At 47.8% G+C, this 23262-nt stretch overlaps 1 protein-coding gene across 1 annotated transcript in view; it reads right to left on the bottom strand.

The window, feature by feature from the left end:
- Positions 1–204: 204 nt before the first annotated feature.
- LOC120392292 (beta-1,4 N-acetylgalactosaminyltransferase 2-like) overlaps positions 205–23262 on the bottom strand; it is a 30867-nt gene continuing 7809 nt past the window's right edge. Inside the window, exons 3-12 of the mRNA XM_039516997.1 lie at positions 21669–21842; positions 13973–14110; positions 12249–12355; positions 11348–11385; positions 9635–9815; positions 8942–9028; positions 8099–8286; positions 6214–6354; positions 4572–4791; positions 205–1520 (exon numbers count right to left, since the gene is read on the bottom strand). Of these exons, the coding sequence (XP_039372931.1) occupies positions 1309–1520; positions 4572–4791; positions 6214–6354; positions 8099–8286; positions 8942–9028; positions 9635–9815; positions 11348–11385; positions 12249–12355; positions 13973–14110; positions 21669–21842 (1486 nt within the window). The 3' untranslated portion in view covers positions 205–1308. The remainder of the gene's footprint in view (positions 1521–4571; positions 4792–6213; positions 6355–8098; positions 8287–8941; positions 9029–9634; positions 9816–11347; positions 11386–12248; positions 12356–13972; positions 14111–21668; positions 21843–23262) is intronic.

Raw genomic sequence — 23262 nt, 5'->3', positions numbered from 1 at the left:
ACGTGAAGTAAGTAATTTTAATTTCATCTAAGATACGTCGACTTCAGCTATGCTATTCTCGTAGCTGAAGTTGCATATCTTAGATTGAAACCTGCCCTCCCACCCCAACTCCCAAGCATAGACCAGGGGTAAGAATGTCAGCTCTTGCATGAATGGATAGAAGGACTTTTCAGAACCACAAGGAAACTTCTCTTTTTAAGTCAATTTTCAACTCAAATAAGGTATTTTAATTATCCACATCACAGTAGTGTAAAGGAACCCCGCTCACGGTGGGTGCTGTCCAATCATAACAGAGAGAGCCCCTGCCCAAACGAGCTCACAGGCTACAAGACACCCAGAGAGGAGCAAAAATCAAGCTAGGTCATTTGCCTAACCAATGTCAGAACATTTCATACCAAGGCCAAGTTCTCTCATGTCGTCAGAAGTATGGGGCCTTGATGCGTAAGACTCCTGGTCTGCTTGAGGCATTTACTTCTTGGCGGAGGAGATTAGCATCCAGGTCCCACCACTGTGGGTTTTTTGATGTTGTGGTTAGCTGCCCACTAGGAACTGAACTCCACCGTTTCACATAGGCCACGAGCTAGCAGATGAAAAGAACTCGGGTCACGTGAACGTGGACTGCATTCAGGCAGGACAGTTAGGAGAGTTTGCATTTTCCTTCTGTTAAATGAAAGCATCCTAACTAAGCCAGGTTTGCAACCTCCCCACTCCGGTCCTTAAGTAAGGAGTAACCATAAGAAATTCTCAACAAATATTGCATAGACAACATACTAACTCCATTTAGCATAAACCAAGCTCTTCAGGCTAAACATGAAAATCATTGTGCTTTTGGCACTCAACTTGAGAACACACGTTCCGGTTACTCCTCCAAGAAGGAGGTCAGACAGACTGTGCATCCCTGATAATCCATTCAAATGCAGGGAGGATGTGGCGTGCTACCAGATCAAACCAGTAGGAATTCCGCCCCATCCCCCTTCACTGGCTGGAAAGGACACTGCAGGACCACGAAGAATCTTGCTCAGTATTAGCCAAGCTGCCTCACCCTATGAGGAAACAACATTGCAAGGCTTGTAGCAGGACCCGAGTGCAGATAACACACACGCCTGCGTTGTCCATTTCAAGTCTGGGCCAAGAGATTCCAGAATCCCAAATTCAGCCCATTAAAAAGTTTTTTACAGAAAGGTAGGTGCAAAAAGGAAGGCATCCAGTGTGGCACAAATAAGGCAATTAGGCTGAAGCCCAGAGCGTATGCCTGCCGAGGGCATCAGGGAGGTTACAGTAGAAATTGCAAACGGCAGGGTAAAAGGGTTATCTTGTTGAGTAGCATTTCAGTCGGTTTTTGAAGTAGTGCAAAGACAGCTTAAATTGGACCTGTGCTTGGGTGTTGGTCCGGAACCTTTTATATTGGTCTTCTACCTTAGTCAGGTTGGGCTCAGATGCGGGATTATGTGCTTGGTGACCAATAGAAACATCACTGCAGGAACCGACAAGCAAGATGCCCAGACCATCCATAAAAAACTCTGGAGAGGAGAAAAAAAATTGAAAAAGCCAAGTTCAGCGACCCTGCATTTCCCGAAGAATGGCTGTGAAATTATTTTACAAGGCTCTGTATGGTCCACTCAGGATTGAATCACTTCGCCATGTAAAGGAATTGAACCACAGGTCCTGAGTCTAAAACCAAGATGCTACGGCTTGACCTAGAGAACCAGGTCCATTCACTTGTGGACACTAGCAGAATCAAATCTCTGTGGGATGTGTACACTGCAGTCAAGGTGTGACGGCAGCATGGAAAGCCAAATCTGTGCTAGTGTGGCTAGAAATACCAGCATTAGACACAGCAACCCAGGCTGTACTAGCATCCCTGGGTACATCCTCACGACGGTAGCTCGTGCTGAAGCCTGTGCTACCACCTATGCCTGTACACAGCTATTTTGAGCCCTGCTAGTGTGGGTATGTCTAAGATCACCTCAGATTGTAGTGCAGATGCCCGCTATGGAGTCTAGCCACAGCGTTAACATGGACGACACTAATCTTTTGTGGCGTTTCCCTGTTTTAACTGCAAACGTTTCATAGTATTCTAAGAGATGAATCGTGGCATGGTGGGGGAGGGGCACCGACTCCGGGTGCATTCCTTTGGGGGGGAGGGGGAAAATCGCTGCTGCCCTTGCTAGGATCCCCTTGGTTTGCCCCTGGTCAGGGCAGTTCTTTGATTCTGACCTTTGCCTGAGTCTGGAAGTGTGCCTGTCTCTGAGCGGTGCTCAGGGAGGCAGCCTGAAGCTAGTTTAATAACCTAGTTATTAAACATCATTTAGCCTATTTTAAGTTTAATAATTAAATGTTTTAAGAAAATCAGGAGCAGCTGCTAATGCTTTATTTCAAACATCCATTTAGTTTAGCTGTGAAACAGGGTGTCCTAGGGAGACCTGGCCCTTTAAGGGGACTACCTAGGGGCTGGGCTTTGAGGCAGATGAAATTAAGTCTGCTGGGTCCAGTTAAGGAAGAAAGGACAGAGGAAGGGGTTTACCCCATCCCCTAGCCAGACACACAAGCCTGGCTAGAGCAGCTCCACTAGGGGCAAAGAGCAGAAGCCTTAAGGCAGCGGTCTCAAACTCCCGGCCCGTGGGCCATCTGTGGGGCTCCAGCAGTTCTGAGGCCGAGTCTCTCCCTTGGCCCCACCTCCCGCCCCTGGGCGCTCCCCCACCTCAGGAGCCCCAGCAGCGCAGCGGAGCTGAGCAGCGTCTGCCTGCTTGCTCCAGTGGCTGCCAGCTCCTCCCTGCAGCACAGAAGCCCCCCGGCCCACCCTGCCCTGGAGCCCCAGGTAAGCACCGCACCCCTGACTCCCTCCCAGAGCCTGCATACCCTCCCCACATCCACAGCTCCCAAATTCCATCCCAGATCCTGCACCCCAGGCCCCCTCCCACACCCAAACTCCCTCCCAGAGCCCAACCTCACCCCTTCTGCACCCAAACTCCCTCCAAGAGCCTGCATCCCAATCCCCTACCCCAGACCTCCCCCCCAACTCCATCCCAGAGCCTTAGGCAGGTGGGGGGCAGGTTCTGGGCAGCATGAGTGACATTGGCCTGCTGGGAGGATTTGAGGACCGGCACTAGCCCCAAGGTAAATTGAGTTTTAGACTCCTGCCTTAAGGGGTGCCAAGCAGCAGTATCTGAGCCCAGCAAGAGGCTGAAGCAGCTGTGGAGAGGGAGAAGGGCTTGTTTTGATTTTAAATTGACCTTTTAACTGTGATGGTTTAATAAAATCAGACCCCAGATCGAGTGGTGGGTGACCACAGGAGTCTGGGTGCAGTTTGAGAACCAAAAGGAGAAGCTAAGGCACCAGTAACGTCCAGCAGTGGCTTGGGTAGATCAGGCTTTTAAGCCTAAATGGCAGTGGGTTGGAGCACTTTATGCAGCGTGCACGAGAGCCATCAGCATTGCTTCACTAGTTTCAGTGGAGCCACACCAGTTTACATCACCTGAGGGCTGGTCCTAGGGGGAGGCACTCAACTGTATTTGATCCATGTACCATCACAAAGCTAATGGGTTAACAAAGCCGTGAGCCGTGCTATGCGAGGCTTATGGGCCTGATCCTCCACTGCCCCGCATCTTGGGTCACAATTTACACCCGTGCAGTTAACGGCCAGATTAGCATGTTACTTGGTACTGGTGCAAGTGATGTCACGACGCAAGGAGGCAAAGGACAATTATCTTCATGCAGCAGCACCAAGACGGCAATTCTGCTTTCTTGCCACTAGAGGTCTTTGCCTCTGTAGTGCCGATCTCAGCCTCCCCACCAGCTACCTTGTGTAAAGTTACTCTGGAGAAAGGATTTTCTCCAACCCCAAAATAATCTGAGGGCTTTGTTTTTTCAGAAATGAAGCCAACTGCCCTCTGGCCTGCACAGTGAGGAGTCATTTGTACCCATGCACAAGTTTGGTAGGGTTTTTTTAAAAACACACTAGAAAAAGTAGAAACTTGCTAGGATCATCTGGGTGTCTGTCACTTAATTCCCTGCCCTGCAGGAGCCTTGGGTATTAATGCACCTCAACCCCTCCTGTTCTCCGCCTGTGACACAACAGGTTAGTCTCTTGAGGGCTGGAATACTTGGTCCAATTCTGATGATTTGGCTTGCTGTGCAGGTGGTGTTGGTGACCTGTGATATACGGGAGGTCAGACTAGTTTATAGGGTAACTCCATTCTAGCCTTACATTTTATGAAATCTTTTCATCTGAAAAGGTTTAACAAAAAGTGACTTTGAATGATGCATTTCTTTTAATGTGTTGGGTTTTTTTATCGTTGGAAATTTTCTGGGTTTTTCCCCTGCCTGGTAGGGTTGCCAACTGTCTAATTGCACAAACCCGAAGACCCTTGCCCAGTCCCTGCCCCTTCCCTGAGGCCACGCCCCTGTCTTGCCCCTTCTCCAACGCCCTGCCCCCTACTCGCTCCATCCCCCCTCCCTCTGTCGCTCGCTCTCCCCCACCCTCACTCACTTTCACCACGCTGGGGCAGGGGTGCAGGCTCTAATCTACCAGGCCCCTGGGCAACTGCTGAGAAAGAGAGCTTGTGGCTTACCTGAGTGAGCTACTCTTTGCAGAAGAGGGTCGTAGCCGACGTGTCTGCTTTTGTCTGTATGGGCCAGGTAGAAGTTGACCACGCCACTGGTGACCACGCAATTGGGAAACCCTTCCAACTTGTGGAAGGAGCCGTATCTCAAATGCAGACAGCCGCTGTCGTCACCCTGCTCATACAGCAGCTGAAAACTGTAGGTGTTCCCATTCACGCTGCCTCCAACCTGGAGAGCAAGACCATCACCCATGTTTTTCAGTTACTGCTTTTCATCTCCTGGCAGACTCAAAGCCCGGGCTAACAGCAGCTGACGTCAACAAGAGCCCTTCCATTGACTGGTCCAACCCCCTGAAGTCTCATTGTTACTGTTCTACTACAGGAGTGTTGTTTCCACTTGTGTGGTGTAGGTGTTGATGAAAGCTGCTGGATTGGGACCACTAGAGAGACCAAAGTTCTGGCCCCAGATCAGACACAGTATATGCAGAAGCAGGACAATCCTCCCTCCCACCTGACCTAGAGACACACCATGGAGCCTTGTCTCCATGGTGCATTCTTTCATTGGCCCTACTGACAACACAGCTGATAAGCGGCCAATAAATACCAGTTGTGTGCGCAACACAGTAGGTTGTTTACTGGGAAATGGACTGAGATCTACTCTTTCACACAGGGCACCAAACAGCTCTCATCGGAAACTTGTTACCCTTCACTAAGGACTTGGGGTGGATTTGAAAGCCTATAACTTCTGGTCATGTTATCTGTTCCATAAATCCTCTCAACCATCCACTCTCTCAGGTAAACTGTCACAGCCTAAGGTGTAGAAACATTTTCCAGAAGCTCTTAAAAAAAAATCTCTGAATCAAGAAAATACTCAATGGGATCAAAAACAGCTTCAACTGGCTTAAAAATGTTCTTACTGACCTAGGGTAAGTATTCTTTCTAGAGTTACGATCTAAGGTGAATGGGTGGTGAGGGAAGATTGTGATCAAGATTGGAGCTGTTTTTCCAAAATTGGCCAAGGAGAGTCCTGCTCTTGGCACAAACTGATGCCACTTTTCAAGAGGAGGATTTCTAGTGTTTGAACAAAACCAGGAATGTCATTGCAGAAGTAGTAAACTTAGTGATCAGGAACCAATTGCATCAGGTTCACTGTTTGCCAATACTGTACCCTATCTGTTCACTTTTCTGCCTGCTATGAAGTGGTATTGAAACAAAATGCAGAAAAGAGGCAGATACCCAGAACTAAGTAGTAAATATCCAGGATCAAATGGTTATGCCCATCTTAAATTGGTGCATTTTTTTGATAAGGTAAAACCAATCTAATGCATGAAGAAAGCCAAGTAACAGATGAGAAACACACACCATCCTCAAAGAATATTTTGTCAGATAGCACTAACCTCTGGTGTGTTTACAGTCAATCATTTGAAAGCAAGTATATTACTACAATAATGAAGATTTCTGGCATAATCTGATAAGCAGAAGACTAAAACAGGTCGGCAGAGGAATACATTTTGAGAGCTGGAAGCAATATTCCTTTTCCCTACTGACTAATGGCCCGATTTTCAAAGGCTCAGCACCCATTGTGACACTTGAGCTCTTTCAAAAAGCCCGGAATATTTTCCAGGGGAACAAATTTATTTGCATTTCTTACCATATCCAAGTTTGTTCTCTCCAGCACGTCCAATAGCTTCTCAATTTTGGTGTTTTCGGTGAATAAGTAGTCGTCGTCGACCCAGAGATAGTACTTGGTTGTGACCTGAGATATTGCAAGATTCCTTCCTGCAAACCAACCCTGGTAAACAGGAATCCCCAAGACACAGAAGGGTAGGGTCAGAACAGCTTTATATATATGCAAACATACACAAAAAGCTGCTTAGCTCTGTGCAAATCCCTTTTATCCAGAAACTATTCTGAAAAGGAGGGTCATCTGAATTAGTGAATGAGAACAAAATAGGACATCTCTGCAACAAGGAGTGACCTTATAGTAACACGATCACTTGCCCATGTAATAGAAGAACCAGTAGATAAGGATAGTTAAGCATTGGAAGTATATACCTAAGGAGGTTGTGGAATCCCCATCTTTGAAAGTTTTTAAGAACAGCTTAGACAAACCCCTGGAAGGTAGGGTCTAGGTACATTTAACCTTGCCTCAGTGCCTGGGGTGGACTAGATGACCTCTTGAGGTCCCTTCCAACCCTACATTTTTACAATTATAGGATTTTAATTCAGTAGATTAGGTGATTTTTCTACAGGAGACTTCAGTCTCCATCCTATAACATCTCTGTATTTGTATGATTCCCAGGGCTCTTCACGTTCCTTATGGAGCCCCAAGATTCCCTCATTGTCTCCTCCTCCTCCTCCCCCCACGTCACAGAAAGCCCACTGCTGGCCAAGGACTGAATGGGTCTGTCTCTGAAGTTCTTTAATGAGCATGAAGGAAATCACTTTTGAGCAACATGGAGGCATGTTCTGTCTAATGCTGCCAGCCAAGGGGAGTATGGAGGACAGACAGGAGCCTTAAACATTCAACTTTGATCTTTCATCGTGCAGTACAGGCCAGTGAACCAGTGTAACTATTTTTACAAAGCTTGAATAGTTACACAGCAAGATGCTCCAGTCACAAAATGCACTGGACACCCACCATTCCCATTTATGTCCGTGAATGCTCAAGATGTGGCCAACATTTTTCTATAGTCAACAACACATTGACTAAATCCATGAAGGTTAATAGGTTGTTAAACCACTAGGAACTGGATTAAGATCACCAACTCATCTCATACACCACTAGTGTAGCTTAAGTTCAATTGCTGTGGTACCGGTGGTAAAGCCCATACACTGACATGGAGAATTCAGTCCCCTTTGTTCAAGCTATCCTAGCTAAGCAGCCTTGGTGCAAGGTCACAGAACAATAATTGGATACAAATTTGAACTGGTGGCCTACAGGTGAAAGATTCTGTACAACACAAACTATCCCATGAACCATTCCACTCCATTTCTTTGGGCGGGGGGGATGGAACTGGGCACATAAGTCTTAAGAGTCCTTAGCAGACAGTGTGGTCTAGTGGATGGGGCTGAGACTGGGCCTCAGGAAACATGGGTTCTATTCCTGGCTCTGATGGGTCACCTTCCCTTCTCTGTGCTTCCATTTCCCCTCCCACTTTTTGTCTGGATTATCTACTTCGACGGTGAGCTGTCTGGGGCAAGGACTGTCTCTTACTATGTGTCCGTAGAGCTCCCAGCACAACAGGGCCCTGGTCTCAGCTGGGGGCTGCATGTACTACCATAATCCAAACGCTAACAAGAGATGGTATTTTCAAGAGTGCCCAAGTGTTTTAGGAACATAAATCCCATTGACTTTCATTGACTTAGGATTTGTGCTCCTAAAACACTTAGGAGCTTTTAAAAAAACTCCCATCCAATAAGGTGTGTTATTTAGGATGTGGCCTCTCACCAATGAGCAAGCCTGCATGTCACAGAACGATGGAGGGCCTGGGCTGAGACCTGGCTACCTAAATAGTCCTGTGCAAGTGTCAGACCTTTCCAAACGGCATGATGTAATGCTCAACGTTCTCTTCAATGATCTTCTCCGGGACTTCGCTGTCATCAGCGACAATGATTTTTATGTCAGGGTAGTACTGTCGGATGCTCTTGATGAGGAGCTGAAGTTTGTGATAGCGCAAGAAAGTCTTCGTCGTGATAGTCACCAGGGAGCTGATCTTCCTATCTGTAACCGCAAACGGGGAAGTGACAAAGGCTGGTAACATTTTATTGCAGTTCTTTGCTTTTACTCACCATTCCTGAAAGAAGGTGGGTATGTGGTTAGTAGAGCGAACTAGATCACAACTGCTGGGTTCTCTTCCTAGCACTACCACAGACCACGGGGAAGAGCAACAGCGCTAGGTCAGCAACCGTTGGACTCTGAACAAATCATCCTCTTTGTTCCTAAGTTTCCCTATCTGTAAAAGGGAGGGAGGGACGTGGGGCATCCCATGGATTAGCTAATGTTTGTGAAGTGCATTGAGATCCTCAAATGGAAGGCACTACACTAAGCGTTGTCGGAGCCAATCCAAGGTTTTCCTGGAATTAGAACGTTTAAAAAGGTCCGTTCATTCAGGGCTTTTCAGTGGACAAAGCTTTGGAAGGACCTAACTGGCCACTAAACATTAACTATGATGCTGATTTGTTTAGCCCTTGTCAATTACATATGTTTTTGAATGGAGAGGCATCAGGAGACCGGAAAGAGACTTTAGAAGCCCAGCATCAGGCCTAAAAGAGTAACTAACTTCTACCACAGTAAAGTCTGGAGTAAGGATTTACCATCAGCCATTGCCAGCTTGCTGGAGCCACTCTCCTACAGGGAGGCAGTCTGGAACACTTACCTGCTCCAGGATCAATCAGCTTTGTAAGGCTGGGCTGTCGGATGACCACAGGAAACTGAGCGACATGATCTCTGCTCTCAAAACTCACTTGGAAAACAAGAAAAGCAGAAGAGGAAAGTTGCATCACTCATAAATCTTCTAGTGTTCTGGAGATCTTTGAGGACGCAGTGGAAACCTCCACCTCTCTTGATTGGAAATCCATTTGTTCCCTGGCAATGCTTTAGGCTGGAATAGATAAAAGTGGGCCCCCTGATTTTAATAGTGTTAAATGACCTTCCAGCCTCGGTGAGGGAAAATGGACATGTGGGAAGCCTAGAAAGAATTCTGACTCAAAGAACTGGATACTTTTTTTTTTTTTTTGACAAGTACCAGGAAGTCTCCTGGCTTGGCAGTCTCGCTTCACCTAATGTGTAATTTGAAGCCAAAGCCTGAAGCCTTGATTCACTAGGAAGCCAGGCATCGAAGGGGGCTCACCAATCTCTGCCAAAACTTTGAAAGAGCAGCTATGGAAGATCGCAGCATCCTGCATTTATTTCTCTGCTCATGCAGTGTTAAATAATGGATCTTTCAGAAAGATTCCTGCCCGGAGGTAAAGTTAGTTTAGCAGATGCTTGAAAGTGGCCTAGTAACACCAGAGAAACTGATGGCAAACTGCCAAGGATGGGATGAAGAAATCGTCCAGTCGATACTCACTCATATCTACTGCAGAGAGCTGGTAGACCACACTGGTGTATGTGACATGCTCAAGGACGAAATTCAGCAGCTCCACATCTGAGGTCAAGATGAGCAGCTCTTTCTTGCCCCGTCCTCTCACAACATCGTCAGAGACATCAGCAAGCGTACTGAGGGTTCCCAGAGATGCTCGCAGGATCACCTGCGTTAAGTGCCAGGTGGAAATCTTAGGCATCGTGGTAAAAATCACAAGGCTTCCCCTCTCCTCCCTCCTTAATCTGGGTTGATCACATGGCCATCTCTTTCAGAAGTGTCTTATTTAAAGGAAAAGAAGGGAGATATGACCCCACCACTGTCGTCCCCCCGTTTCCCCCTGGTTTCACTAAAAAGAAGACATCCCTGTGGAGGTCAATAAAACAGCCACCTCCTGGCCCCCCAATGTACAAGGTGGTTCTCTGGCTTCAGAAAAAAGTTTTAAAATAAAATGTTGAACATGCTTTTAAAATGTGAACCGGGTGGGAAGAAAAAAATAGGTCTTGATTGTATAAGGGACTAGCCCATGAAGTGGAATATTAAATCTGTGAGATTGTAAAGGATTCCTTCCTTAGCTAGGCAGAGCAATGTGGTCCACTGAATAGGACACAGGAGACCTAAATTCAATTCCTGGCTCTGGGCAAGTGACTTCCTCTCTCTGCTCCTCTGTTTTCCTTCCGTGGTGTCTATGAAAGTGTGTTGGGGCAGGGACTGTCTTACTAAGGGCTGGTCTATATTAGTAAGGAGCGTGGGTTTTTTTTTGCTGACATAGTTATGGTTTCAAGGTACCTTATATCGGTGGAGCTGGAATACCCTATACTGCTAGAAGCACTTTTATAACAGTATAGCTACATCTGCACTAGGGGGAGTTGCTGCTTTCACTATGCCAGCATAGAGCAGCAAAACTTGAAGTGCACATGACAGACTTCTTCCGGTGTTCCTGTGTCAGCCAGGGGTGTGAAAAGCTGGGATCCCTGACCGACAGAGCTATGCCAGCAAAAGCCCCTAGCATAGAAGCAGTTATACCATGGCATGCCCGACTTTGCCATACAGCTTGTTTTGCTCAGACGTATGAGATAAGTTAAATCAGTAACATCACAGCTTTGCTGGCATAGCTATGTCTGCACTAGGACCAACTTGCCAGTATGCCTTACCATTAGACCAGCCCTTTGTATTTGTATAAGGCCTGGCACAGTGGGGCCCTGATCTTCGTAAGATCTCTAAGGATTTGTCTATGTCTACACTGCAGCTCAGAAGAAGCCTCCTAGCCCAGGTTGACGGACTCATGTTAGCTTCCCTCGAGCTAGCGCACTAAAGGAGGCGGTGTGGCACGTTGTGGCACAGGTGGCAGCTCAGGTAGGCTTCCTGAGTCCAAGCCTGCCTGCCCCCCACCCACTCAGGTCGGCGCTCAGCTGGTTAGCCTGAGCCACCATCTATCCTGCAATGTCCACACTGCTACTTTTAGCACCCTAACTCCAGTAAAGCTAGTGTGAGTCTATCTAGGATGGGAGCGTAGACATACCCTAATGCTACTATACTCCTACAAGGCTGGGAAATCAAGCCCACCTTGGTAATAGAAGGAAAACCTCATGAGAAATGTAAAACTAATGCCCCTTTCATCCAGAGAGATCTCAAAGCATGTTACATACTTGCCAAGGTAACCCTGGACTACAAACTTCCCTGCAACATCGTGAAAGATACCTGGTACTTTTCTTCAGTCACTCCATGCAAACCAAGCCCTTGAAGAACAAAGGGAAACATACGTAAGGAACAGTAAGTAACAAGTCTAAAGCCAATGTTTTGACTCAAGTGATTATTGTTCCCTAACAAGACTTCAGTCAGCCCACCTGAAATGGGATCACAGAGCTGGATACAAATAGAACATCAGCTCTTCTCTATGCATTTTTCCACTTCAATTTTATCCTGGAAGAAATCTACAATGTCAGCAGTATTTTTGCATTGGGGCAACTCTAAAGATTTAGGGCTAGATCTTCAGCAAGCGTAAGCCAGGGAAGTCAATGGAGCGACACTGATTTACACCAGCTAGAGAGCCAGCCTTTAGGTTTCCACCACCCCCTGCACCTTATAAAAGCCAAAGATCAATAATTTTGCAAGATTCCAACATCTGAAGCAAATTAAAATCAGTGGGGAGATGAATTTAAAACCAACTACCACAGAGCTCTTCAGGAAAGCATTTTGCATTCAGATGGAAGAGCTGATCTGTGTTTTGACGACAAATGAGTCGAGAGAGATTTATTCTGAAATGCAGATGGGATCTTCACTGTTTCAGCCTTTTCATAATTGTTTTTAAAAATACTTTGAATAATAACCACGTCGCTTTGTATACAAAGAACCCATCCCAGACATTTTGTGCACTTTACTGGAAGGAAATCAGATCTCTAGGTGTCAGGGAATGGATTTTGAATACAGCAGTTTTGTATGAAGGGTTTGGGTCTTCATTGCACCTGTATTGGACTTGGCTTACTCTGAAGAACAAAGCCCCTCTATTTCATATAGAGTGTATGTACAAGAGACAAGGTCTTAGATTCCACTGGAAGTTGAGCCCATGAGCAGGCTATGAAAAGGCACAGAACAAGTATACCTGGAATCATAATCGTGTGTAGTGGCATCACCTCTACTCCTTGAATAGGATAGCTTAATGGCACGTTTGGTTTGGCTATTACTAAATCTTGAGTCATCGAGGGGTATCTGGAACAAATGCGAGTAGAACAGGGTCAGCGTTGGGAGGATAAGGGATTTGTGTTCCTTCTTTCTACCAACATCCCCTATTTGTCTGTTGGCTGTTTGCGGCTGGCATGGCAAAAGAAACCGTCTCCCACTGGGGCACCAAATGAAGCAACCAGAGTTTCAGGATACATGGAGTGTACAACTTGGGTGCTGAGCACTTGTGAAAAATCTCTCTTGTATTTCAGTGGCTAAGCGGCAGCAGAATTGTTTGGAAAAACCTGACCCATAGATTACAACAGGGGTAGGCCACCTGCGGCACGCAAGCTGATTTTCAGTGGCACTCACACTGCCTGGGTCCTGGCCACCGGTCTGGGGGGTGGGGTGTTTGCATTTTAATTTAATATGAAGTTTCTTTAACATTTTAAAAACCTTATTTACTTTATATACACAACAATATAGTTTAGTTACGTTTTATATATAGCCTGCGGATGCTCCACCGGAGCCATGGGACCAGCGAACCCTCCGCAGCTGCGGGAAGTGCCCTGGAGCTGCGGGACCAGCGGACCCTCTGCAGTCATGCCTGCGGGAGGTCCGCTGGTCCCGCGGCTCCGGTGCACCTCCCGCAGGCATGACTGCTTGGGGTGGCCAAATTCCTAGAGCCACCCCTGCAACCAAGGCTGCTTAAGGCTGTCCTCCGTGGGCCTCTTCTTCTTGTCCCTGTCGGTCCCCCCGACCCAGCCCTGTTACTCCAAGGCTTTCCCCTGTTGGGAAAGTCCAAACCAAAATAAGTAAGAGGAAGTTACCTTGTCCAGGGTCCACAGGCAGGGGAGAGAGGCATATTTCCCTCTCTGGTTGTCTCTGGGAGTGCGTCCTACCTTCCCTCAGGGAGGGCCCCTTTGGGCAGCTGCGTCAGACCTTTAGGCTTCCCTCTGCTCTATACTGCTGGAGTTATGGGCTGCTTAGCTCCAGCTCTCTGCCACCCAAAGGAGCTAATTCCCTGTGTCTTAATTCCTTCAGCAGATATCGCGTTTGCTGCAGGTGTGGCAGGGCAGGGCTGGCTAAAGCCAAAATAATCCCTTAACCCTTTGTTGTCCACTGTGGGATTTGTACACCCCATCACCGATGGTAATAACTGAAAGGATCATTTCTGCTTTCCTCCACAGCTGTTCCTTCTCTCTCAATACAATCCAACCCCAAGGCTTCAGTTCATGAGATTTTTCCACGTGAATTTAGTGTCAGGGAAAGATGCAGGCTTGACAGGTCAAGAGATAGGAGGGTCCCTAGACACAGGCTGGGTACAGCACAGGCAATGACACTGCAAACTTCCTCCCTGACTAACTTCTAGCGTTTCTCTGTCATGACATGAGCCAATCACCTTTGAGTCACAGGAGTTCTGTCTCCAGGACCCATAGCAAAATATGGTTGCCTGTGGCCCACTATGTGAATGGAACAGGCCACCACTTTATACACACTGGCTGAGATTTTCTTTCCCCCAAAGTTACTTAAGGATTTGAAAAATCTCAGCCAGTAGCCATTGGCTATCAAACGTACTGCCTGGGGCTGGATTTGAATAGCAACCTAGACGTGATAGGCGAATAAGTATTTTCAGTACATTCCGCAGAGAAGGAGCCAATTTACCTTTTCTGATAGTGCTCAAACTCCTTCTGTCGCCTCTCTTTAACTGAGGCAAGGTCTTTCTTATCGATATAATCTTCCATCTCGTAGACATGCACATGGTCGACTTTGGCACATTCGCACTGATTCTTTGGAGCTAGCCTGAATAGAAAGAAAAAACCAGAAGGCTCAGCTCCTGCAAGGACACTGGGAGAATCTGCTGTTTTGTGACCTTCTTAAAATAATATGCATATGGCCAAGCTTGGTGGGTTAATCCCGTATCTATATATTAGTGATATGGGCGTAACTCACCAACCATGGACATGAAACCCATGTTTCAAATGCACACTGGCAATGTTCTGATCTCAGCTGGACGCTACCTTCCCAGCACTGAGGGATGTTCAGCTCTGGCAGGGAACATCGTGACTTAGCCAGAGCTAAGATGCGAATAGGATCCCCTCCTGCCTTGGCAGGTGAATGTCGCTTCTTTGTAAGAAAGTTGGGTTGGACTGTAGGACATTTGGGCCAGATTCTCAGCTGGTGTAACTGCGCAGAGCCACTGACGCCAGCTGAGAAACTGGTCCTTTATTACATATAGAGCCCAAGAAAGCTGTAGCTCAAGGTAAAGGCCCATAGCAGGATGCTGGTGCAAAAGTACCTAATTAGCCCCTGCCCAGTCAGCTCCAATCAGGGGAAACAGATTGGGGCTGATGGAAAAGGCCTGATGCCGGCCTGAGGATTGGCACCACCTGCTGGCCTGACAAGCCAAGAGCTATAAAGGCTGGGAGGGAGACAGAAGGTGGGGGGGCAGCCAGGGAGAAGTCCAGTCAGTCCATCGTGGGGGGAGCTGGAGGCCTCCTAGCTGAAGGCTGACTCTGCCTGTAAGGGAGGTGACCAAACCTATAAAGCTGTATATAGATGGACACTGGTGGTGGGACAACGATAAGTAAATAAAGACCCAGGTGCTGCACAACCCTGAAGCCTCTCCGAGCCTTACTGGGGAGGGCAAGAGGGCCCCAGGAAGGGGGGTGGGTCGTGAACCCTGTTATAGGGCCATAAAACAACAAACAAAACAACCCTCCCCCGCCCACTCCATCATTCTTAATACCAGAGCCAACTTTTGGGATAGAGAACAGTGGCCATGCCTCACCTCTCCTTCCCAGTTTGGAAAGGAGAACCCCATAAAATACTGAACTGGGAGTCAGGAGATCCAGGTTTTATTCCTAGATCTGCCACAGACTTTCTGTAATCTGAGAAAAGTCACCTAATCTCTCTCACTGGATGCCTCCTCCCCATGCGGAAGGGAGCAATGTTGCAAGATTCCACTCCCTGGTGGTGAAGAGAGTTTCTGGTAATGACCGACTGGGGCCATCTTCCCAGCACTTAGGAGAGGTGACCACCACGCTCCTATCCAGCATGCTGAAGGGATAAGGACAGAACACAAGGAGAAGGGAAGCTCCAAACCCACTTAAAATGCAGAACGGAGAGGGAAAGAGCCCCCTCTTTCATCCCAGAAACTGGGTCAAGTCAAATTCAACCCTCTCTCTCTCTAACCGCCACCAGCCCAAACAGCAAAACAAGCAACCACATGGGCATGTGCCTCAGGGATTATGGGAAAAACTGGACATAATCCGTAATACACTTGATGACACACCCGGCTTCATTGTCTCCCTGCAAGAACGGGTGTCGAGGAACAATAAATCCCAGCAAGTCGTTAGCAATAAAGCCCCAGCAAGTCGCCCAGCTGCCTCTCTTCCACTGTCAGAGGTGACCAGAGACAATAGGGGAACTACACGTACTTGGGTTTGCGTGGAGGGGCTGGTGTCTGAGCTTCCTCTTTCTGGGATTAGATCTATTTGCAGGTCCCTTGGCTGGCAGACTTGATAGCCCTTAGGGAGCTCTCAGAGTCCACTGAGAAGTTGCAAGACCAGCTTTGTTGGTTAGAGGTGAGCAAGTTGACCCTCAGCAATAAATACCTGATCTACGGCTGACTCCACAGCCTACTTCTTCTTCCCCCCTCCCCCTCCCCGATATTGTAACCTGCCTCCCATTCCACTCCCTTCGCCCCCCAGAACCCTCCTGCTATATCACATTCCCTCCTACACCAACCCCATGCAAGCACTGTGAGCTACACCCATTTAATCACTCTTGTGGGCGTGGAAGCTCTTTGTATACAGGAATTTAGAGAAACAAGGTGGGTGAGGTAATAGCTTTCACCAGATGAAAGATTCCTCAACAGAAGTTGGTCCAGTAAAATATATTACACCTCATCAACCTTGTCTCACTAATATCCTGAGACCAACACCCCTACACTGACTCTGCACACTAGAAAGGTATTTGACAACAATGCCGTAGTAGCAAGTTTGAATGTGCAGGTACATTACACCTAACCATCAGCATAAATGAAAGCCGAGCCACCGCACTGTGGTCCAGTAGCAGAATTCTGGTGGGAAGCCACCAAGGTTAAAATACAAGTCTAATGCTTAAGACAAATTAAGCCTCAGGTTGGGGGGGGGGGGGGAGGTGCCATGGTATTTTTGTAAGAAAGAAGGAGTTTGCCCAGACTATCCTTGGGCAAAAAAAAACAAACAAACAAACAAAAAAAACCACCAACCAACCAAAAAAAACTCTCCCCTCCCCTTACTGGTGTAGTGTGCTGTTGCCTTCCACCCCAGAAGTGGCTGCATTTCACTACTGCTGCATTCATAGGATCTAGAGTGCTTTTCAAGCTCTATGAAATGATAGAGATGGGTGTTGCATAAACCTACGTCTTCTGCTCCTCTAAGTCTGCTTCTTGTATCTTGCTGTTCATGGACTAGGTCTCCCATTCCTGCTCCGCTGCCTTCTTTGCTAGCTAACTCATTTCACTCTGTCCCTCATATAGTCCCTCTCTCCTTCCTAAATTTACACTTCCCTTGTGCGTGTCTCCCCTCCACCTTTGTAGGTGTGTTCTTTTTGCTGACAGCACAGAAGCCAGGGGGATGGGAAAACGTACACACACACACACTTCAATCTCTGTACCACTTTCTCAGTCTGTGCTGTGAAGTGCAGCTTGGTACAAATAGTTGACAGTTGTGCTCAGACATTTTATAAGGCTGGCACCCCTCTTGCTGTATTTGGGTAATGCAATTACCTGGCAATTCTGCTGAGTGTATCGCTGATTGTATTGCTTGACTTTCATGGGGCACAGTCAGTGCTTTGCAGCACAATAGCTGAGAGAGTAAGAAGGCAGGAATCGAACTGGGCAGGTACATGGTTATTCAGCAAATTGGTATTTTTATTGGGTGGGGCTATCCTGTGCTCCGGAGTTGGAGCTTTTGTTTTAAAAGAAAAAGAAAAAAAAAAAAGTGTCACCATTACAAAGGTAAACTGCTAATGGTGGAGGAGCATAGAGTCACGTGGCATGGTCTCCTGCATCTGCAGGCAGCCCGAGAGAATAGTTCTGAGAGAATTGCCCCATAAGGTCAGCCCAACTGAAAGTAGAAGCCTAATAATTGCAAGTTTAGTGTCAGCATCAGTAACTCAGTCACGGCAAAGTAGGGCAGGCAAGACAGGAAAACAAGGCGCATATGATGTGCGCCGAGCAGGCTTTTAGCATCTCACCTAGGGGGAGCTTGGCAGATGGGCAGAGCTCAGCTTGTGAGTACACTAGTAGGCCCATCCCACCCCATTAGACCCCAGGCAGGAGAGAAATTGGAGCTGCTGTCCATTGCACACTTCTATCTGATAAAGTACCGAAGAAACCTCACGTGTGTCACTCTACTGAGGCCAGATTTTTTCAAGAGATCTCAGCACCCATTTAGGTCCCCATGGAAGTGGTCAGACTTTCCAGAGCGCTCAGTGCAGAGTTCGGCACGTTGGGCGTTGATCTTTTTGGAAAATCTGGACCTTAGCATGTAAGGTGCTGGAGGGTGAGATCTTCCAAAAGCAGGTAGAGGCCAAGCAGCAGTAGGGTGGCTTCTCCAACCCACCCCACCTCAGCCCTGACTGGAAGGGTCAATAGGAATGGCAGGGAGATTGAGAAGACTCTATGGCTCAGAATTCTTACGCCAACTAATGCCAGTTGTAGCAGGGAGGTTGTCTTCAACAGACATATAAAAAAAGAGTTCCTGAGAACCAGACTCAGACCTACTGTCTCATCTCACCCAGGCCATTGAAAAGAATTCACATGGAAAGTATTTTCACTTGATACCAGCCCAGCATGGGTTCAGTCCGGAGACCTCGAGGTGAAGGACTCCACATTTCCAGCCACCAATCCCCCAAGCCCTCTCACTTTTTACTGGCCGTAAGAGCGAACAAGGCAGTGGCTCAAGGCGGGTTTTGAGCTGTCACATGGGGGCTGCATCTTGTCAGAGCCCACAGCCCTCCTGCAGCCTCTTGCCACTCCTGGCTCACCACAAGCATTTTAACAGGAAGTACCAAGCAGTAACAACAACAATACAAGTGTGTGTGTGCGCATGTGTGTGAGAGAGACTGTGTGTGTGAGTGTGTGAGAGAGAGAGAGAGAGAATGAGAATCTGTATTGGGGGATTGTGACTCATGAGAGGCAGAGTGTATGTGGGTGTGAGAGATTGTGTGCGTGTGTGTTAGGGAAGTGAGAGAGACAGTGAACGCACTATCACTTTAAGTCCCGCCCATCCCACCATTCAGCCCGGCTCCCCCCGCTGACTCATGTGGAAGTTTCTCCTCTTGTCCTGGCCCTGGCCCGGCCCCCGTCGGAGACCATGCCACGCAGGCAGGCACTCTGCTCCAGGCAGCGGTGGGCCAGGCCGCCGCGCCACCAGTGACCGTCCACACCACTCTGGGCTCCCCGGGGCTGGGGCAGCAGAGCCAGCTGAGGAGCGAGTGAGGGAGAGTGTGGGGTTGGGGACAGGAAGAAGCCCGCCGGCCTGGCGCGGAGGAGGGGCTGGAGAAGAGAGGATTCCAGCCACGGCCAGGGAGGGGAATGGTGCCCCACATTTTTGGGTGCCCTATGCAGCTAAATATGCTGCGTATGACTAAGGATGGCCCTGCCTTCAGTCCTGGGCAGTGGGGCTCAGGTTACACCCACCCTCCCGCCCGGGGCAGGGTGGCTCGGGTGGGCTCAGACTTCAGTCCCCGCCTCCTGCAGTTGTGTAGTAATTTTTGTTGTCAGAAGAGGGTCGCAGTGCAATGAAGTTTGAGAACCCCTGTACAGGGGCGGCTCCAGGCACCAGCACACCAAGCGTGTGCCTGGGGCGGCAAGCTGTGGGGGGCAGCCTGCTGGTTGCTGTCAGGGCGGCTGTCAGGCTGCCTTTGGTGACATGCCTGCGGGAGGTCTGCTGGTCCCACGGCTTCAGCGGCAATTCAGTGGTGGGTACGCCAAAGGCGCGGGACCAGTGGACCTCCCACAGGCATGCTACAGAAAACCGCCTGACTGCCATGCTTGGGGCAGAAAAATACATAGAGCTGCCCCTGATGAATAGATTTCTGGGAGGAAGCTGTAGCTCTGTTTTCAAATTGCTTGTGAAATAAAAGGCCAGCACTTAAGGCTCATTTTCAGGAATGAAGCGAGAGTTTAAGGCCAGACAAGATCGTAAGATCATCTACCCTGACCTACGCATGCATGCATGCATGACCTATTTATAAAGCACTAAACACCACTCAGCCACCCCCACCTCAACAACCAGAATTAGACCAAAGTATCACAGCCCTCAGGAAGCTAAACTAGTGTGCACCACAGGCAGAGAACAGGAAAGACCAAAGTGAATGGGAGGGATCAATTTGTCTCCTGTTATCATTTATTCTTCATTTCTCTTGGGCCCATTAGGTGTTGTGTGAAAACTAAAGATGCAGCTGAGCCACGTGGTTGGTAGAGAGAGAGAGAGAGAGAGAGCGCGCGCGCGCGAGAGAGAGAGAGAGCGCACACAGCTGCTATTTTGCAAGACAACAACAGGGAAGAGGAAAGAAAGTTAATTTGAATCCCATTTCTACCTAATTATTATTGCATCAATCATGAAGGATCTACTTAAAATCGTGGAGAAATCCCACATTTTTTGCAGGTTGATCACGGCATAAATAGCAAAACTTCATGGATGCATTAGCAAATTTGCAAGCAGCGAAGGAAAAAAAAAAAAAGCCATGATCGGTGGCATTTAGGTGGCAGCTCAACCGCGCTGCTTCATTTCTCGGCAGCAATTTGGCGGCGAGTCCTTTGCTCCGAGAGGGACTGAGGGACCCACTGCCGAATTGCTGCTGAAGACCCGGATGTGCTGCTCCTTCCCATTGGCCGCCCCAAGCACCTGCTTCGTTCGCTGGTGCCTGGAGCCGGCCCTGCATGAAGTTTACTATTTACGCCATGACCCACCAACAAAAAGTGTGGGATTTTCTGCCGCGTTTCTCAAATTGGGTTTCTCAAAACCAAAAGGGGGTAGCCTATTGGTGGGGGGGGTGGGGGGTTGGAAGTCACAGTATTGCCACCCCTACTTCTGCGCTGCTGCTGGCAACCGCTGCCTTCAGAGCTAGATGCCCAGCCAGTAACCGCTGGTCTCCACTCTGTTTTCAGAGCTGGGCAGCTGGAGACCAGATTTCACGGTCTGTGACGTGATTTTCACAGCTGTTAATTTGGTAGACCCCTAATTACCATGAACAATGACCATGAGGAAAGCAGCACTTAGGCACTGCTTCTTCAGTTACTGAGCCAGCAAAACTCTGATGCATCATTATTTTCCTCCCCTAACGGTTTATAGCATACTTCCTTTTTGTTCAAAAGAGACACTCTTCTGAACCACCATAAACATTTAGGCATCAAAGCTACAAAAGCTCCTAAAGGTACATCTGCACTGCAAAAGAAGACCTATGGCTAGGGTGACCAGACAGCAAGTGTGAAAAATCAAGAGAGAGAGAGAGAGTGTGGAAATAGGTGCCTATATAAGAAAAAGCCCCAAATATCAGGACTGTCCCTATAAAATAGGGACATCTGGTCACTCTACCCGTGGCCATGAATCCCAGAGCCCAGGCGGACAGATTTGGGCTAACGCACGCTACAGGGCTAAAAATAACAATGCAGACATGCCTGCTCAGGCTGGAGCTTGGGCTCTGAGCCCCACCCTCACTGGAATTCAGAGCCCAGTGGAAATGTCTCTACAGCTATTTTTAGCCCCATAGTGCCAGCCTGAATCTGTAGACCTGGGCTGTGAGACTTGCTCCTGCTGGGTCTGGGGCTTGTTTGTTTTTTGCCGTGTAGATGTACCATGAGTGGCTTAAGTCTCATTGAAAGTCAATGGGATTTAAGCACTTTTTAAGGTTCCCCCCCCCACCCCCCATTACAGTTCTAATTGCTGTGATTGACTAGACAGAGCCAAAGGAATAGATTCAGTTAAATTGTTCCTTGTATCCCTCCTCCCCGGCCCCGTGAACAAACTTTGCAATTTTCTCAAGTCTGTTAGTCAACTTTATTTGCAGAATTAATTTTTGCAAATAAGTTTTGTCTGTAGCTTGTTCATAACCAATTTATAACAAGCATCTAACAACCCAGATGCTTCAATTAGTCTCAAAGATCCTGTGATTTTTATCCCTGGATCAGATGAAATAGGCAACTAGTGCAAATCATCATAATCCCAAACCTGAAATTAACTTTCTGCAATATGGGCATTAACAGCTGGAGCAAGTTTAACAATCCAAACAAACATTAGCAAACCTTTTCCTTTGGAAGTATTTACAAAAAAAAAAAATCTAGCTACATATCAGCAAGGGAACTTACCAAATTCCATTGTAGATAAACAAGGACTTGTATTTTTCTGGTGATAGAAGTTTCAGGTCAGACCGAGCCTCTGAAATCTCTTCCTTGATCTGACTTTCAGCTGGCCTCTGCCAGCGCATGGAGGCCAAAAACACAACGATTGTACACGAGAGCAGGATAAGGAAGTATTTCATACTGCATTAAATGGACAAAAAGAAGACTTCTGTAAGCAATGAGGCAGCATTTAGAAGCTTTTAGCTCTGTGACTGCATTTCTAAACTCTGCATTTCAGCTTGGGTTTTTCCTCCCTTCCACCCACATCCTGCAGATCTGAATCTCTTCTTCATGTTCAGAAGAGTTTTTCTACCAAACAAAATAAAAATGCCTCATGCCTTGATTATACTTAGGGCTTGGCTACACTTACAAATTTGCAGCGCTGCAGCAGGGTGTGAAAACACACCCTCTGCAGCGCTGCAAATTGCGGCGCTACAAAGCGCCAGTGTAGTCAAAGCCCCAGCGCTGGGAGCCTCCCAGCGCTGTCCGTTATTCCCCTGAGGAGGTGGAGTACGGACAGCGCTGGGAGAGTTTTCTCCCAGCGCTGGCGCTTTGACTACACTTAGCGCTTCAAAGCGCTGCCAAGGCAGCGCGTTTAAGTGTAGCCATAGCCTTAGGAAAGACTGACTACCCATGTTGGGAGGCTGCTTATACCAATTATAGGACAGTGGTTCAGACGCGCACACTTTAGAATGCCACAAAGCAACCAGAATGCACATCCCTCCCCCGTGCCCTGTTTTGTGGGTAGATCTGGTGCAACAGGTAGCTTTTGGAAAAAAGTAATAACTATACACACACCTCCCCTTCATGATTTTCAGCATTTTTTCCCCTCCTTACTGAAGTTTCTGTCAGCAGAGGCTGCTCAGTGCATAAGATCGTCTTCAGGGAAACTCATGAAAAACTGCCGGGCTACACTGCCTCATGGAAAATAGTGGCTGCAACTCCCTACTACCACCAGCCTTTCACTCACTCAAGCATTCTCCTCCGGGCTATGCCAGCCCTGTCCTCACCTTGCAGGTTAACAAGGTGTGTACTCTGATCTTCGAGTCCCTTTGAAGCATTTCCCTGTGATATCCAGCCCCTAACACAAGCTACTCACAGAAATCCTGGATCCTCTGCCTCCATGGAAGCAGTGTGCCCCAGTTAACTAGTTTTCCCTTAAACCACAGCTACTGAAAACTACACAGCACTTGTGAGCACTTCTAACAAAACCAGGTGGATGGTTTTATTTAAGAAAGAAGAATTAAGTAGAAACAAGAAAGGGTGGTGGAAACAAATGGTTATAATACAAAACAAAAAGCATAAGAAGTGAACCTGGGTCTACACTTATCAAGTTACCTTTCCTATTTAATGAAGTAGGGTCCCCCACCAAGTTCAGTTGCAGAACTGGATGGCTTCACAAGAACCAGGATCCAGTTTTTCCATGAGAACATCCCTGCTTTCCTCAGTGAACGGATGCAGAGGCTCTGTCCCTCCTCTCTGTTATACTGAAATAGTCTTGTTCCTATTTATAGATATAACCAAATGGGGGTTTGCCCTAATATTCATTTTTTACCTTCAA

Source organism: Mauremys reevesii, linkage group 27, assembly GCF_016161935.1.
Source record: "Mauremys reevesii isolate NIE-2019 linkage group 27, ASM1616193v1, whole genome shotgun sequence".
Classification (NCBI taxonomy): Eukaryota; Metazoa; Chordata; order Testudines; family Geoemydidae; genus Mauremys; species Mauremys reevesii.
Note: the sequence above shows the minus strand (reverse complement) of the source record. Positions and strands in the feature narration are given on the sequence as shown.